Here is a 16,678-nt window from a genome sequence, read left to right on the forward strand (position 1 = left end):
ATTTCGTGATTATTTGCACGATTTGCATAATAAATCAGATTTTGCGATATTTCGAGAGTTCATTTCGCTAAAATATATTACGGTACGGTACCTACAAGGTCATATATAGGCTAGAAAGAAGATATGAAAAATTTCGTGCGTATCGCTATTACCAAAAAATACGGCCCCTAGCTATAATACATCTCTTTTATTCTTCCCGGACCACAGTTGAAGAAAATATCCACCAGAGTGTGTTCACGACTGTGTGACAAATGTGCTACTCTGGGCATTAAGAATAAAAGAGATGTATTATAGCTTCTGATAACATCTGAAAGTCATGTGACAAATTTGTCATGCCGGGGATTGTTAAGATATAGTCTATTATGGATCTGGTACCCCTAGCCTCCCATGTGTAGCAGTGAATAGCCTTATGCTTGAAGAATGTATTCGTAACTGCTAAACCCATACTAGCACAGAAGTCCAGCAAACGCTTCCCATTCCCATTAGCTTCCATATCTTCCCCACATTTACCAATCACCCTTTCGTATCCTTCAGTTCTATTCCCAACTCTCGCATTGAAATCGCCCATTAGTACTATTCTATCCTTGCTGATGACCCTGACCACGATGTCACTCAATGCTTCATAAAACTTGTCAACTTCATCCTCATCTGCACCCTCACATGGTGAATACACGGAAACAATTCTTGTCCTAATTCCTCCAACTAACAAATCTACCCACATCATTAGCTCATTTACGTGCCTAACAGAAACTATGTTGCGTGCAATGGTATTCCTGATAAAGAGCCCTACCCCAGACTCTGCCCTTCCCTTTCTAACACCCGTCAAGTACACTTTATAATCTCCTATCTCTTCCTCATTATCTCCCCTTAACCAAATATCACTTACTCCTAGCACATCCAGATGCATCCTCTTTGCTGACTCAGCCAGTTCTACCTTCTTTCTTCCATAAGCCCCATTAATATTGATAGCTCCCCATCGAATTCCATTTCGTTCGCCAAGTTGTTTCCAAGGAGTCCCTCGCCTGTCAAATGGGAGTGGGACTCCATTACTCCCATAGGTCCGAGGCTTACTTAAAATGTTCTGAGCTCGGTAAATTCATGAAGCAGGATGCTACCCTACTTGCACATAGTCCAAGTGAGGATCTCTCCTCTAACAGGTTGTGGACCACCGGTGAATTGTATAGTCCTAGCCGCCTGAGCACAAGGAGGGCCATGACTCAGAATATGTCCGAGATGCCCACTCCCATTCCATAACAACTGGTATCCCGACTCTCAGGACCACTTACTACGCCACTCAGCCGTTGCCCATGGTTCACGAACTAGAACGTGACTACAGTAACGCACAAACATGAACCATCAGATCATAACAGTACTGCAATATTCTCTAGATCATCTTGTAACATTGATTCTTCTTCAGATGTTCCAGGAAATCCACTTGGCTGAAAATACTCTTATGATCTTAATAACACAATGAGCATTTTTAACCAGAAAATTACATAGAATATCATCACATGTTCCACTGATTGTTGGAATAGGCTTCAGGATTACTTTTTCAAATTACTGCCTTAGACTGGACAGCACCCTTTTGCTTTATAGATGATTAGTTAACCCACTTAGCTGAAGGGGTGACCTCTTATCGTGCTTTTGTATGTTATATTTACTCTTTGTTCTATAGGGATCCTCGGACACGAATGCTGGCTGCACAACATCAGAAGCTTATGTCCAATAGGTCAGGCCAGCTTCCAGAAAAACTTAGCTTCAAAGAAAAGATGAAAATGTTTGCCATGGAGACTGGAGAAGATGGAACTCCCAAAGAAAAAGTGAAAATCTCACGAGCCCAGAGGGACATTGACAACCTTGGCCAAGCTAGTGGACTTAATAACAATGACAATTAATGTCATTGAGGTGAGGTTATTGAGCTTAAGATTTATGAAAAATAAAAACAAACTATGATCGTTCAGTTTTAACAAAATATGAGAAAAACTTTATTAAGACTGTGGAAAAATATTGGAAAGTGAAAAGAACTTTTATGAAATGTTACAAATATAATATTGTAAATAAAATGTTATGCATTTCAAAATGCCTATCTTAGTTAAACTGTTAACACCAATTTATTCAGAGAGCATTGTGTTCAGTGAAGCATTGATGTGTGTGGGTGAGTGGAAAAAGTAGTGATTTTAATGTTAGAAGAGAGCAGTATGAAACTCCACAAAATCTTGAATGGATAAGTATTGGAAAGGAACGAACAAGTGACTTGAAAAACATGCAAATCCTTAAAGTTATGACAATAGAAATGAAGTGGGCTAGCACAAGTTAGATTGATTTATTTATATATGTTTGGACTTTATAAGATAAGGTTTATATACTGAAAAAGAAAATAGAGAAATATTGGAGCACTTGTTTTGCATGTAAATGCAGTCTTATTTGAAGAAATGTAAAAAAGGAAAATATTGAAAATATCCTAGCCATGGTAACTGGTTGAGAGAATTGAAAAGTTCACTGTTGAATTATTGATTTATCTTTTTTTGTAATCTACAATAATTTTTTTGGATGTTTTTAAGTCATAAGAAGAGCTTAATACCTGATGGGAGGGGGGCATGATTAGCTCAGTGGCTTAGCTGCTGGATTTCCACCCAGAAGGCTGAGGTTTGAATCCTGGCCGATCCTGGGTTGAGATTTCCATCTCGTAAACCATGTGGCATCAGGAAGGGCATTCAGCCTTTGAACACCCGGCCAAAACCAAAGTGAGCCTGGGTGGCCCCAACAAACCCAGAAATAAATGGGGGTAAGTTGAAGAAGTAATAATTTGTTAATACCCGTGCTATCCTTACTATCTGCCCTGTATAATTGAGTTAGAACAGTCTAATTATTTCTTCTTTGAAAAATTGTTCCGTTTCTAACATAGACATACATTTCTAAAGGGCTCCACAGGTTTTTGTTATTGCACCAGGTTTCTTTTGAAATATATATTTGAAATATTTTCTGACAGATACAAGCAAAATAATAATATCATCACAAAGAATGTTATTTCTTTAGCAGCATCTCATTGAAGTTAAGTTTAACAGACTTCATAAAAAGTTCTGTGTGCAAGGATCTAACAATTCAGCTGGACAAAAGTGGTAATTTTCAGCTGCTATCAGGAACATACTTGGCTGAAACAATGATGTCATTATTTGTCAATAACATGGGTTTAATATAAAAGGAAATACTCATATTTTGTACCTAATACACATTATTAGATATGACTTGTGCACTTGTACCTGGATTTAGTTGTAGTTTCAGGTTATATTAATTCTGTATAGAACCTTGCTCCTAGAAGGCTGCATAGGTTGGGAAGTAAGTAGGATGAGAGTCACTGCTGTATAGCCAATCCACTAAATGTAAAATTATTTAACTCAAAGTATTTTTATGTCATTAATGAAATCTCTGCTGTTTATCGACTTCACGTATATTTTTCTGTGTGTTGTGAAATAAGCCAGGGATTTTTTTTATTTTTTTAATTTGTGGTTATTCATGTGCAACTTATTCCATTTGGTAATAGTGGCTACTTCCTTTTGATAAACCTTTATTTTGGCATTGCCTTCTAAAGTGATAGAGAAAATGCACATGTCATTTCTGAGTTCCTTATTGAAAGTATTGACTTTACCATACCCAGGCTGTGAATGGCTCAGGTGGTCGAATGCTTTCTCTGAGCTCAGGTTGGCGAGTTGGAACACGGCTCAGTCCGATGGTATTCAACTGTGCTTGAGTATGGGTGACATCTCTGAAAACCATAAAAGTACAGTAGTTAATGGGACATTAAAAACAATAACATTATTACTGTTATTTTATTATTGAGAATTTGTTTCTGTACTTGGGAGCAGTTCAATATTTTAATGATTATTTCAAAATATTGTGGCCATAACAAAATTCTCTTCCGACAAATTTTTATAAAATTGGCTATTCTTTTATGGAGAGGAGGTTTGTTAATAACCTCTTAGAGTGTAACGATTTTTCTCTATATTTCTTTGTTGGCATTAGTTTTAAATACATTTTACCGTGAACTTTCAGTTTTTAATCTTGCATGTCTACTGTGCAAGGAGGTGCATTGCAATGCATTTAAAACTATCAGTTCTCAAGAGATTCTTCTTAACATGGTAGTTTTTGTTGTAGAAGATTTTTATGTGGTTTTTAATTAACTGGTTATACCATTTTATTTGATCTGATCAGTCAGTGATATGTGCATTTTCAGTTAACCTTTGGTTCATGAATCACAATACTATGGTCTTGACCCAAATTGTTTAGTTTAAAAGAAAATTAAAGAGGACAAAATAGCATTAATTTTTTATCTACTTTTATAAAAAATTACATGAGCTTTCAAAGCTCAACATTCAGAAATTTCGTAATGAATTTGTACACATTTACATCACATTTTAATAATGACTGGGATAATTAATTTTTCATATTGTTTTATTCATGGGTGTTGTTCACCTTCACCAACAATCCTAACTTATGTACTTATTTGTAATTTTGAAATACTACAGAAAAAGTGTTATAACATTGTAGGAATTGGTATTGTATTAACAAAGAGTTTAGTATATGTTTTGTGATACAAATTTAAATGAATTACAAAATTGTTATATTAATATGAAAATATTACCTGGTTTAATGTGATGTTCAACATATATAGTTAGAATTTCAAAAGAATATATGTACATTTATTTACATAAAGGTGCTGATAAATTGTTTGGTGACCAAACTAAAAAGTAACAATTCATGAAGCAGGGGCCTTTGGAGAGAGAACTAGGAATTTTTTCTGGGTGGACTAAATTCAGTTATCAGATGTTCCTGGTGCTATCTGCCCCCTGGTGACACCTCTTGGTAACTGTTACCTTCCCTTCTTCATTAAAATAATGACAAACTTGTATTATTTCCTTGACTTGCAGAAGTCTGGGAAATGCTGTTGTACAGTAGTCATTCTCATTGGTTAACTTTTATAACAATCTGAAATAACACCAAGTGTGTGGCAGATCTACTTAAAAAATCTTCCTCTTTGTGTTCTGATTGTAATACCTGTATTATCTTTCAACACAATAAGAAAAAATGGGAGTGTACTAAGATAGGAAAAAAATCTTTTCAAAATATCTAGTTTGGTTGAAAACTTTGTACTCTGAAACAATTCAATAATTCATTCAGTATAATTCTTAGTTTCATTGTATATTTCCTGTGTACATTACTTTCCACACATTTCTTCTATACATTCTCTTTTTATGTTTAGTGACTAATGAACTGCATCACTTTTCTTGGTATTTCAAGATATAAGAGGCCTTCATGTAGAATTTGTAGACTGGAGTTAGACTAGATGAAAGAAAGATGCAGAGGATGAAAGAATATGAGTGTTATGTATCACGCTTAATATTTGTAAAGTTACTCACATAGTAATTGTTATTGATTGGACACTGTTTTATGTTTTCGTCCAGTTAGATGTTCACATTTTTGTTTATAATATACAGATGATTTTTTTTCTCTTTTTTTTTCTTTATGGCAAGGGAACATTTAAATTTTGTACATTTGTATTTTTGTTTTTGAACAATATCAAAACTGAGTATTACAGCTATGGTGTTTGAAAAAATGCTTGCTATTCAAATATTAATTTTAATTATTTTATATAGACTTTCAATAGAAATAAGAATAGCATTGACTGTATATAGTTAAAAGAGTCCATTTCAAATGTTTACCAACATCGCAAGTTAGTATTTATAATGATTGGAAAATCATTTCATGCACAGTGATAAAAAACTGAAGGGAAAATACATATGGATATCACTACATTATCAGGTTAGGACTGTGATAGATATATATGTATGTGTACTGAGAAAAAATAGGCCCTAGGTACATTAAGAGAAATCCTTCATCATTGATATAGTGAAAGATCAGTTTGTTGCCTAAGCCCTTGCAATGCAACTTATGAAAATTAGTGAATTTTATATAATCATTTGTATTTTCTTTTCATATTTATCATCAGGAAATATGATAGTTAATTTATATTTCGTTCTTGTGCGCATTTCTTCTACTTTCTTCAAATCGTCAATCAAGCTTTGTATCACTAAATACAGTATATTAATTTTATGAAATGTTATGATATACAAAGGTATATTTATGTGATATTTTTTTCTGTGTTATCACCAGACTAGCCTTTTCTCTTTTTCTCAAAATCTTTTGTAGAAACTTTCATGAATTTACGTTTTAACCATGAGAAGGAGATCTATGGCAAATCATTTTAATTTACGAATCCTTTACTTTTGTCGAACATTGTTAGAAGTTTGTCGAGGAAATGAATAAGGCAGCTGAGGAATCAGCTATAAATATGAGAATACAAGACAATATATTGGTTTATAGCTAGTTAAGTTGATCACATTTATTTTTCAGATTTGTTTATTAAATCTTAATAAATAGTTATAAAACAAATATGTATTAAACCTATTGTAAAATTTTTGATAATCCCTCCAAAAATATGTAAATAGTTATTTTTCATGTATCTATGTAAAGGCAAAATACCATTTTTGTGTATAGATAATGGCAGTTTAGTTTTATGAGAAGACAAGAAAATAAAGATACTTTCAGTTTTATTGGTTATTTTCCTTGCTATTGGTCCAAGTCCAAAATATCTTCCTAAAATAACATATTTCATTATCATCCTTGACAAGGATTTGATTGTGAAGATTTACATTAGAATTGGGTTCCCATCATACATTTTTCAGAAATTGAAGAGAAAAAGATAAAAAAACTACCTACAACTTGTAAATGTTTATAAAGCAGTTTGATCGTTTGATAACCCAAAGTTTGCTTACAAATACACTGATATATTATGATGACATTTGATCAAATGCATCGAATTTTGTAGAGATTTGAATGTTTGGACTTTCCTAGTTTTAGCACCAAAGTTGCTGCAAATGCAGTGGGAAGAGCAAGTGGTAAACACATATTGCTATGTAGTTTTATTTTTCTATGATAGGCAATCTATATATTGTGCCCATACTAGTCAGACGATGGCATAATTAATCTCAACATTTCAACTGTTCAAATTCCTGAAAAATCTCATTTTAATGTCTAGGAATTATTATTATTATCCACTTATTAAATTGTCACACAGATAACAAGGAAAATTCTAGAAGACACCTCGTGGTCAACATACATCTCTATTCCACCCAAAATCATAATTGATTTATTAACATCCACTAAAATTAAATACCCACACGGTTTGTGGGTGATCGTAGATAAACATAGTTTAAATGACAACGGTAGCATGGGACACCTCCAATTACACAATAGAGAGGTTATCCACTAATATTCTAACATGGACTATAAATTCTACCTCTAAAGAAAAGATGCAGGAACAATTTATAAATTTACTAATAAATATAGATGTCTTGATTTCTGTATGTGTGATTTGTTGTCTTCTCTACTCCTCAGGATATCGCCGTCAGACTGAGGCATTGTGTCCCATTTAATGGTGCCTTTCCATTTTGCTGGTGATGATGAATTCGCAAGTCTGGTGATAGGTCCTTAGTAGAAGACACATATTAATCCCCTGTCATAATGATCTTCCATGGCAAAATTTATTGCACCTGAAACTGGCAAAGGGAATTTGGATTTCTACATACGTTGACTACAGTTCTCACTTGTAGAAAAAAGAGACTTAAGTTGTCCAAGCGTACTTATAAAAAAGAAAAGGACAACTCAAGGAACACCTATTCTTGTAACACAAAATAAAATTCAAACTTTATTGAAGTAAAGCATGATCAACAAAACCAGAATGGTGAAAAGAAAACAACAAGCATGGTTTCAAGTTTCTGATAAAAAATTATATCCCTCCCTTCATTTGCTGGAGTAAATCTCAATCCGACCGAAACAACCTCGCACAAAACCCTTGTTACACATCTGTCAACAGACCTCATTGAAATTAATGCTCAGCATAACTTAAATTTCATCTATCTTGATGGACATACTAATCTAAAATTTTACGCCATATTTTGAAAAATAAGTCTTACAACAAGTAATTAGTTAATGACTTAATTAATTCTTCTGACTCCTAGGGCTTGATTTTCTGATTCAATCATTATCTAAATTATAAGTTTATTCATGTTAGCCTTCTATCATTCCCTCATTGAACTGTTAAATTATAAATTTATTAAATTTAAATATTCTAAATTATGGGCTTTAAATTACTGATTGGACCGGGCGAGTTGGCCATGCAGTTAGGACCACGCAGCTGTGAGCTTGCATCCGGGATATAGTGGGTTCGGACTCCACTGTCGGCAGCCCTGAAGATAGTTTTCCATGGTTTCCCTTTTTCACCTTCACCACAGCCGCTCCCTTCCCATTCCCAAAACCTTTCCTATCCCATCGTTGCCATAAGACCTATCTGTGTCGGTGCGACGTAAAGCAAATAGCAGAGATTTAAAAAAAAATACTGATAATATCTAATACGCTCTTCAGTGGTAATTCAACTTATCACCATTCAATTTTATGCACTTCCCTTATTATTTTTATAATAATTTATTTCAGTTTTTGGGCGATCATAGGTAAACATAGTTAAATAGAAGTCTGCGGTAGCATGGAACACCTCAAATCACACAGTACTCCATTAGGATTACACCACTACCCTACATAAAATTTTGAACAAGAAAGTAAGTAACATTACAATTCCATTTTACACATTATCTTGACATGGTATTTGACCTTTTACTTGACTTTTTGTGTTCACTCATCCTACTCCTATCACTGGTCTCATCTAATAAACCATTTACACATTAATTATATCAAAATAAATGAAGTAACTTCCTTTTTTGAAAATTTCTCTCCGTTTCTAGAAAAATTCCTACTGAACGCTGGACAAGTCAACAGTGAAGCAATAAGTCGTGTAACATTTCAGAATGACACAAAACATTCATCGCTCAACATTGTTCTGGAAATACAATGTGACCTTACACGAATTCCAAGTTAAGGGTTCAAGTTATTAATACTATGCCACGGTTGGTGTCACGTGGAGATGCAAGAAAATCCACTCAAGGGACGAGCGAGTTCAACGAGTTCAGTCACATTGTCCCACTGTTAGACTTTGAGATCTGACTGATATATGAGAGTGCATATTCAACAACGACTTAAGACAATACCACACTATTATACTAAACTTAGTCTATGAATAAGAATTCCGAGAATTATTTGTTTACTTTGGAAGGATATTCCGTTTTAATGAATATCATTTTAATGAAACTTAGTTACAAAATAATTGAAATAGCAACATGACTGAATATCTACTGTAGTTAAAATTGAATATAATCATTGCCGGGCTGAGTGGCTCAGACGGTTAAGGCGCTGGCCTTCTAACCCCAACTTGGCAGGTTCGATCCTGGCTCAGTCCGGTGGTATTTGAAGGTGCTCAAATACGACAGCCCCGTGTCGGTAGATTTACTGGCACGTAAAAGAACTCCTGCGGGACTAAATTCCGGCACCTCGGCGTCTCCGAAGACCTTAAAAAGTAGTTGGTGGGACGTAAAACAAATAACATTATTATTATTATGAATATAATCATTGACTGTAAATGTCCAAAGTCCCTAACTTTTGTTGGTTCTGATAATTCATAATGACAAGCTTTTATAATACACGTGAAATATGTTGGCAAGACAACTAACATTAAATTCAAATATCCAACAACTCCATCAAAGAAAAAGAAATCAACATAAAAGTTGCTGAAGGCTTATTTTTAACATTGCAATTCCATTATTTACATCATTTACTTCCTGGCTAACAGAATGAAATTTGGAATATTTATTCTGTGGCACTCGTATTTGTTGACCCCAAAAATCCATGTCTTTCAGTATTTCATTCCTTTAAATCATCACCTACTTCAGTAAAATCTAACAAAACAACTTGCGTGCGCCAATGACATGCTCACAACGTTATCGCTTATACCAACCATTCGATCAAAGAAATAGAACTATGCTGTGATCCCTCTCTAATTACAAAGGTCATGCAGTGAAATTAAAAATCAGCATCATCTAAAAAAAGTACCCGAGCAGAGCCAAGCACTACAGGCCTCTTTGTGAATAAAAATGTCATGAATCATTACATTCAACCCACTTTATCCTTGAAAGTAGCAAAATAAATAAATAAATAATTTACATAAATAAATAAATAGAAGTAACCAATCACAATGTTTGGCCTACAAATTTGCTGTAAAAGTGGGAGAGCACAGAAAATCCCCTTCTGGATGGCTGAGTTGGAAATCCACTGTACCCCATTTCAAAATTACTTGGCGGGAGTCAAATCCAGGATATTTCAGACCGTAGTGAGAGTATGTACCAGCAGGTAGCCCAATTCCTGGGGGTTTAAATGATGGGACACCCTCTCTCCAGAGGTCATAAATATGGAGGGCCTTTCTATTCCACGGCGTTCTAAAATACAGCCTGGTGTCCAAAGTAGGCACGTGCATGAGGGTAAGCAAGGCCAAAGTAAATTATATTTAAATATTTTAATCTCATACTATGCATGAATCTGCCAAGCTAGTTATGGTTACTGAATCCATATTTCCATACCCTTATCAGCATAATGATTCTGAATAGCACCAAAGTTTTGTTTTCGCTATTTACAAGAGATTCTGTATAAGTTTAAATATTTTAACTCATAGCTATCATTCATCTACTGAGATAGTTATGGTTACTTGATCCATATTTCCATACTCTTAACAGCATAATGATTGGGAATAGTACAAAAATGTTGCTTTCACTATTTACAAAGCCGAGAAATACAAGGGATATCCTCAACAAAACCTGGTCGTACTTCTAATGACCTTTCCATGGTGCTAAAGGTCACTTCCCTGAGACAACAATGAAATTATATCCGCCGAAGACATTATACTAATTTTTGCACCTCGGTCATGGCCATCTTCATGTTATATCAAATAGCATGCTATATCAAATGCCATCACGATCACAGAAACTGCACTCATCATCATCATCGTCGTCGTCATTTCCCATTATGCAGCTGTAGCCAGGTAGGGGCAAATATGGTTCCTCTCCACTTTCTTCAGTCTTTCCACCACTCCTCCTCCAACACTGTGTTCCAATCCAGGTTTCTTTCTCTAATACTGCGTTGGATTGTATCCTTCCATCTCAATCGTGGTCGTCCGCGGCCTCTCCTTCCTTGCATTTGCATTTCCATCACCTTTTTTGGCATTCTTTCATCACTCGTTCGCTTTATGTGCCCAAACCATCTTAATCGGCTCTTCTCCATTCTATCATTCATTTTTTCCACTCCAATTTCTTCCCGGATTTTCTCATTCCTTATTTTGTCTCTTCTACTCTTCTGTATCATACTCCTCAAGAACTTCATTTCGGCTGCCTGTATTCGACTCTCATCCTTCTTTGTCATTATCCAAGTTTCTGGTTGTTATGGGTACGTAATACATCTTGTACATAGTTTCCTTTGCTTCCATTGGCACATCTTTGTCCCATAACATGTTTCTTACACTATGTTAGACACAGCTTCCAGCTTGAATCCTCTTACTAATTTAAGCATCCAGTTGAGCCTTTGTGGGTGAGGTTAACTTCCGAGAGTAACCAGGGGAACCTGACCCCTACAGAGCGCGTCCCCAGGTACAGTATGTAGGGCTGGTTGAAATACGCAATACAATCCGCGGACCAACAGGTAGCCCAATTCCTGGGGGCTTTAAAATACTGGGACACCTTCTCTCCAGAGGTCATAAATATGGAGGGCTTTTGCCCTGGGTTATGGGTGAAGTCCTCAACGGCATCTACGGTGGAGAAGATGAACTTCGTTACAGTGGAGATGGTGGAAGAGGCAACCCATAACACTTGTACTCCAGAGGAGCGGCTACGGAAAGCGCCTGTCTCCATGTTGGGGGCGGCCTGATTTTGAACCTGGCAGTAGGTATAAAAAGCCTTTGGGTGTGGCGAGCCCATCGTAACAATAGCCTGTATGGATAAAGCAGATGTGGTGCCTTGGAAAAGATTAGGGCGCCCCCTTGCTAAAAGCGACGCGCAGCTCTTTGGGTGCTGGGTGAACTGTAAACTGTGAGAAACTGCACTAAAATGTGTAAGTTCCTTCTAAAGTAGTACACATTAATGTATATCAAGGAGCTTAATTGTTTGTTGTCACAGTTCATTGCCTTTATAGAGGAAGCCGGCAGTTGTCTTATGAACATCGGTATGATCAGATGTGCTTCTGCGTTCTTCGTGATAGCTTCATAGTGCTCATTTGACCCATTAATGCCCACTGGGTCAAAAACAACCCAGTGACTTTAAAATTATATTAGGAAGTGTCTATCCATTTTTGACGTTTGCTTTCTGATCTGCTCCACTCTCTATAATACATTTCGTGGCCGCTATAATACACTGTTGGTAAACTGTAGGCAATTTCAATTCTTGAGCTAGATGTGGAAGTGTGTTGTGAGTAGAGAAGTCTTCTGCAGCCAGCATGTCACACTTTAGAAAAATATAAGTACAGTGAACTTGTTTAAGTCTTATATAATTCAATAATGTGTTTTACATTTGGATACTACTGAGATTATTTAGCATATGTAAAATCTATTTCACATGTTACGGTTTAGTTGCTATAACTGGCCAAATTATGGATGGGTCGAAAGCAATCCAGTGGACAGGATATAAAAAATAACCTTTTTGCTGAAATTGGGGATTTATAAATATGCACCCTTATCATGCCATATCATTATTACATACTGTAATAGCAGCATTTGTGTAAGATTGGAACAAATGTTTTAGGAATAATATGAATTCTATGAACACTGCTGAATTTGGAAATTCATAGTCAAAAGATATGTCATGGAGTAGCATGAAAGTCATTCCAAATATCTCATCTTTTACATACCGTATTTATTGACCTAATTCCAATCTGCCAGGAGAGTTGGCCATGCGGTTAGGGGCGCAAAGCTGTGAGCTTGCATCCAGAAGATAGTCTGTTTGAACCCCACTATCAGCAGCCCTGAAGATGGTTTTCCGTGGTTTCCCATATTCACAGCGGGCAAATGTTGGGGCTGTACCGTAATTTTGTTTTTTTGCTATTTGCTTTACGTCGCACTGACACACATAGGTCTTATGGCAATGATGGGACAGGAAAGTCCTTGGAATGGGCCGTGGCAGTAGTACCGTAAATTGTTTACTTTGCAGTGGCCTATCGACTCATGAAGTAATAGCACTGCTAGAAGAGGAATATATTGCGGGTGATATCGATATCTACATCTCACCTCTGGATGATCAGGGAGTTGGCACAAATGGTGACACTGGAGAAGATGAATGCAATGACCCAGATCGTTTGAGTCATGGGCTATTGGAAGACTCTGCAGAAATTGTTATCAGCTCATTCGGCAGACAAAGAGCCTGCCTTTACAGATACATGAGGATCCAAAGGGGTATCAATGCACCAGCATCCATAAAGAAATGGACAAACAAGATATGGAAATTAGGGACTTCGGATTTTGGAGACATAGAGTCCAAGCCTTGTTAGCAATGTATGGTAAACTTATGCCGGAGTCCCGGACCTCATTGACATTTGCAGTGTAGGAGGAGAGTTGAAGATCTCATGCAGTTCAACATATTATTTTCACTGATCAGCCACGCAGAAGATGTTCCCAGTGCTCCAACAAAACAATGAAAGCCCACAAAAACTGCACTGTTCCACTGCATGACAAATGTTTTACAGCTTTTCATCATATGTAATTCCCATGTATTGTGAAACCTCAAAACAGTGTGAACAGTGAGTGAATGTGAAACAATTTTCAAAACTAATTCAGAACAAATGAACTCTGAGCAATATGTGTTATTTGTAACTTTAATAGATAAGTATATATTCATTTTGACCAAGATTATTCATGTATTTAAAATAATTAACCATAAAAACTTGATCACAACTACACAAGAGGTCATGCCCACTGGGTCATTTTCGATCCATGCTATTTTCACCATACGGAAGATGTAGTAATGTAAAACTTATACTGATTTTTATGTTTGAATCTGATACAAAAAATATAAGCATAAATTATCAAAATTAGCAACAAAAGAGTTACGGGCATACATGGGTTAACTCTCTAATATCATTGGTGACTTATCATAGTTTCATTCTACTTCTCTCCTTATGTAGTTTCCATTTTCCCACTTTCAGAGCTCTTTCTTATCTTGCAATACTCTCATTCATCAAGAGATCGGAACTTCTCATTGTGTTCTTTTTTGCTTCTTCGTGATCTGTAACATAGCTTGAATCGTATTCTATGATGTTTGTTACAGAAAATAAACTTAACCACTGCATTTAAGATGTGTGGTATATTCCATAATTTTATTTATTAGGGAGGATAAATGTTCTCAGTTTATTTCATTTTCAGTCTAAGCACTTAATTCATACTTACCTGGGAACAAACACTAAGTTAGAGGGTTCCTCTCCCTCTTTCTTTTATTTACATTATTATCCCCTTCATTTGTCCATTTAGTGTATTTTTCTTTTACTTTGTAAGTTAGATGTAAGTCAGTAGTTACAAATAGTAGCATAATTATTTTTTAATTATCACCGTTTACGCCCCATAAAGCAAAAATCACAACCACCACTACTAATCAGAGGCTTTCAAGAAGTGTGATTTCCAAAACCAGTTGTTTTATTAAATTATTTCCAAACGCCTCCCAAAAAGCGGAACTCTATTGGGAAAATCAGTCAAAAATCTAAAAAAGAAAAGTCAGATAATTAAGGGCTGCAGAAATAATTGAACAGCATGTGAAGTACGACTTTCTCAGGACCAAATATGGCATGCTGCATCAAGAGCTGCGGAAACTACTGAGCAGGGTCAAGACCAGCTTGAAATTCACCACACTCAACATTCTCATTCAAGGCTAACTAAAGTGGTCCAATCTGAAATTAGCAGCATTTCAGTACGATCAAACTTACGATTATGGATTACACCCGAAAGTTACAATTGGACAAATGGATGTTGTATGCAGTTATTATCAAGCAAAAAGTTCAAATCAATGTGTTGCTCAAACAGGAAAATTAATTTACCCCCTTACATACACCTCCAGAACCATTTCTTACGTATACATCAGGAAATACTTCCGAGTCTAAACGCTTCCTGCAAAACATAAGGCAGCACAATTCATGTCTCCAGATGACATGTTTCGATACAACAGCAGTAGTAAAAGCAGGGCATTTTTTCTGGTGGAACGCACCGGAACAGCGTTCCGGAACCTCTTCGTAGATACAAATCTCTAAAAAATATTTAGACTTCAAATATGATTTTTTTCAGGTTAAGGAATTTTAAAAATATTATTTTTATTGTTCCCACGCTAAATGAAAAGGAAATATGGCATATCGCTTTGTTATTTCAAGAATTGAAATCAAACTAAACCGAAAACATTCTTCTGGTTTGCGGGCAGCATGGATATACGGGATTCGTTCTTGTTCTTTCTTTGCTCACTTTGTAGCTGTTTTGTACATTTGTCCCAGTTCTAGTTACATTTCATCTGGATTGCCCTCAATATAGAGTACTGTTGTTCATTGATGTAGATAATTGCCTGTGTTTGTTGCATTCTCAGCTATAGTTTGTACTACTTCTTACGCGGCAATAGACATAACCTAAATCTGTCGACCACGAGGCGAGAATGAAAAGAATTGCAGAATATTTTTGTGTGCCTACCACCAAACGCAAAAATTGCCCAAGCAGTTTGTCAGTCCATCAAGCTGGAGTATCATCAAACTCAAGTGTGGAACTTGAAGCAACAGATGTGTTGACGAGTTCCATAACGGTCTATAAAGTTCAAAGTTAATTTCAAAGTTTGTGGCCTAGTTGTTGGACTGTAGAACAAAAGAACGATTTTGTAAAGAAAAATGATTGGTTGTATTTTCATGACGGCAAGTTAGGTAGTTCAGTGTGAAAAAATGCTGGAAGTTTAGGTGTACAGAAGAATGTGGGTATGCGACTATCTAAAGAGTGGATACACTATGAAATTGTGTCTTATGGAGAAAATCGTAAACAGAAGCTAACAACTCTCAGGAAAAAGATTTTTGACCACAAAGAAAGTGCTGGACATAAAAGTGGTAATAAAATAACTGAAGAAGGGAAAAAAGAAAAACTTGAGACGGTATGTCTAAAGTCATTAGAGAGTGAAAAGGAAATTACTTGTAAAGTATTTCATACTGCTTATAAGGTGGCAAAAAAAAAAAAACAGTCTTTCTCCAATTTTGAAACTCAAATTGATTTATAAGAATTGAACGGGATTGATATGGGGAGAGTTTTGCATTCAAGTAATGCCTGTATAAATATAGTAACCCACATAGGCAGTGAAATGAGGACAAGATTAATAAAAAATGTACTTGATTCAGAAGCTATTCTTGATGAATCAACTACTCTATGTCAAAAGTCTGTTCTGATAGTATATGTTAGCACCTACATTGAAGAAATAAAAATGGCAGAACCGGTCAACCTTTTCATTGATTTAACTGAGTTGATGACATAACAGCCAATGGAATTTACAAAAGCTTGATATCTTCTATAGGAGCACTAGGGCTCACAGAATATTTTCTAAAGGAAAATTTAGTTTCACTGACGTGTGATAGTGCCGCAGTAATGTTCGGAGTACGTGGAGGAGTTTCAAAACTTTTCAAAGACAGATTTCCTGCC

General features: G+C 35.7%; 1 protein-coding gene across 1 annotated transcript in view; it reads left to right on the forward strand.

Annotated features, from left to right (window-relative positions):
- The window catches only part of cno (adherens junction formation factor afadin), a 1,322,290-nt gene extending 1,315,693 nt beyond the window's left edge, over positions 1–6,597 (forward strand). The window contains exon 32 of the mRNA XM_067134851.2: positions 1,676–6,597. Coding sequence (XP_066990952.2) covers positions 1,676–1,895 — 220 coding nt within the window. The 3' untranslated portion in view covers positions 1,896–6,597. The remainder of the gene's footprint in view (positions 1–1,675) is intronic.
- The last annotated feature ends 10,081 nt before the right edge of the window (positions 6,598–16,678 follow it).

The sequence above is a fragment of the Anabrus simplex genome, chromosome 1 (assembly GCF_040414725.1).
Source record: "Anabrus simplex isolate iqAnaSimp1 chromosome 1, ASM4041472v1, whole genome shotgun sequence".
NCBI classification, from domain to species: Eukaryota; Metazoa; Arthropoda; class Insecta; order Orthoptera; family Tettigoniidae; genus Anabrus; species Anabrus simplex.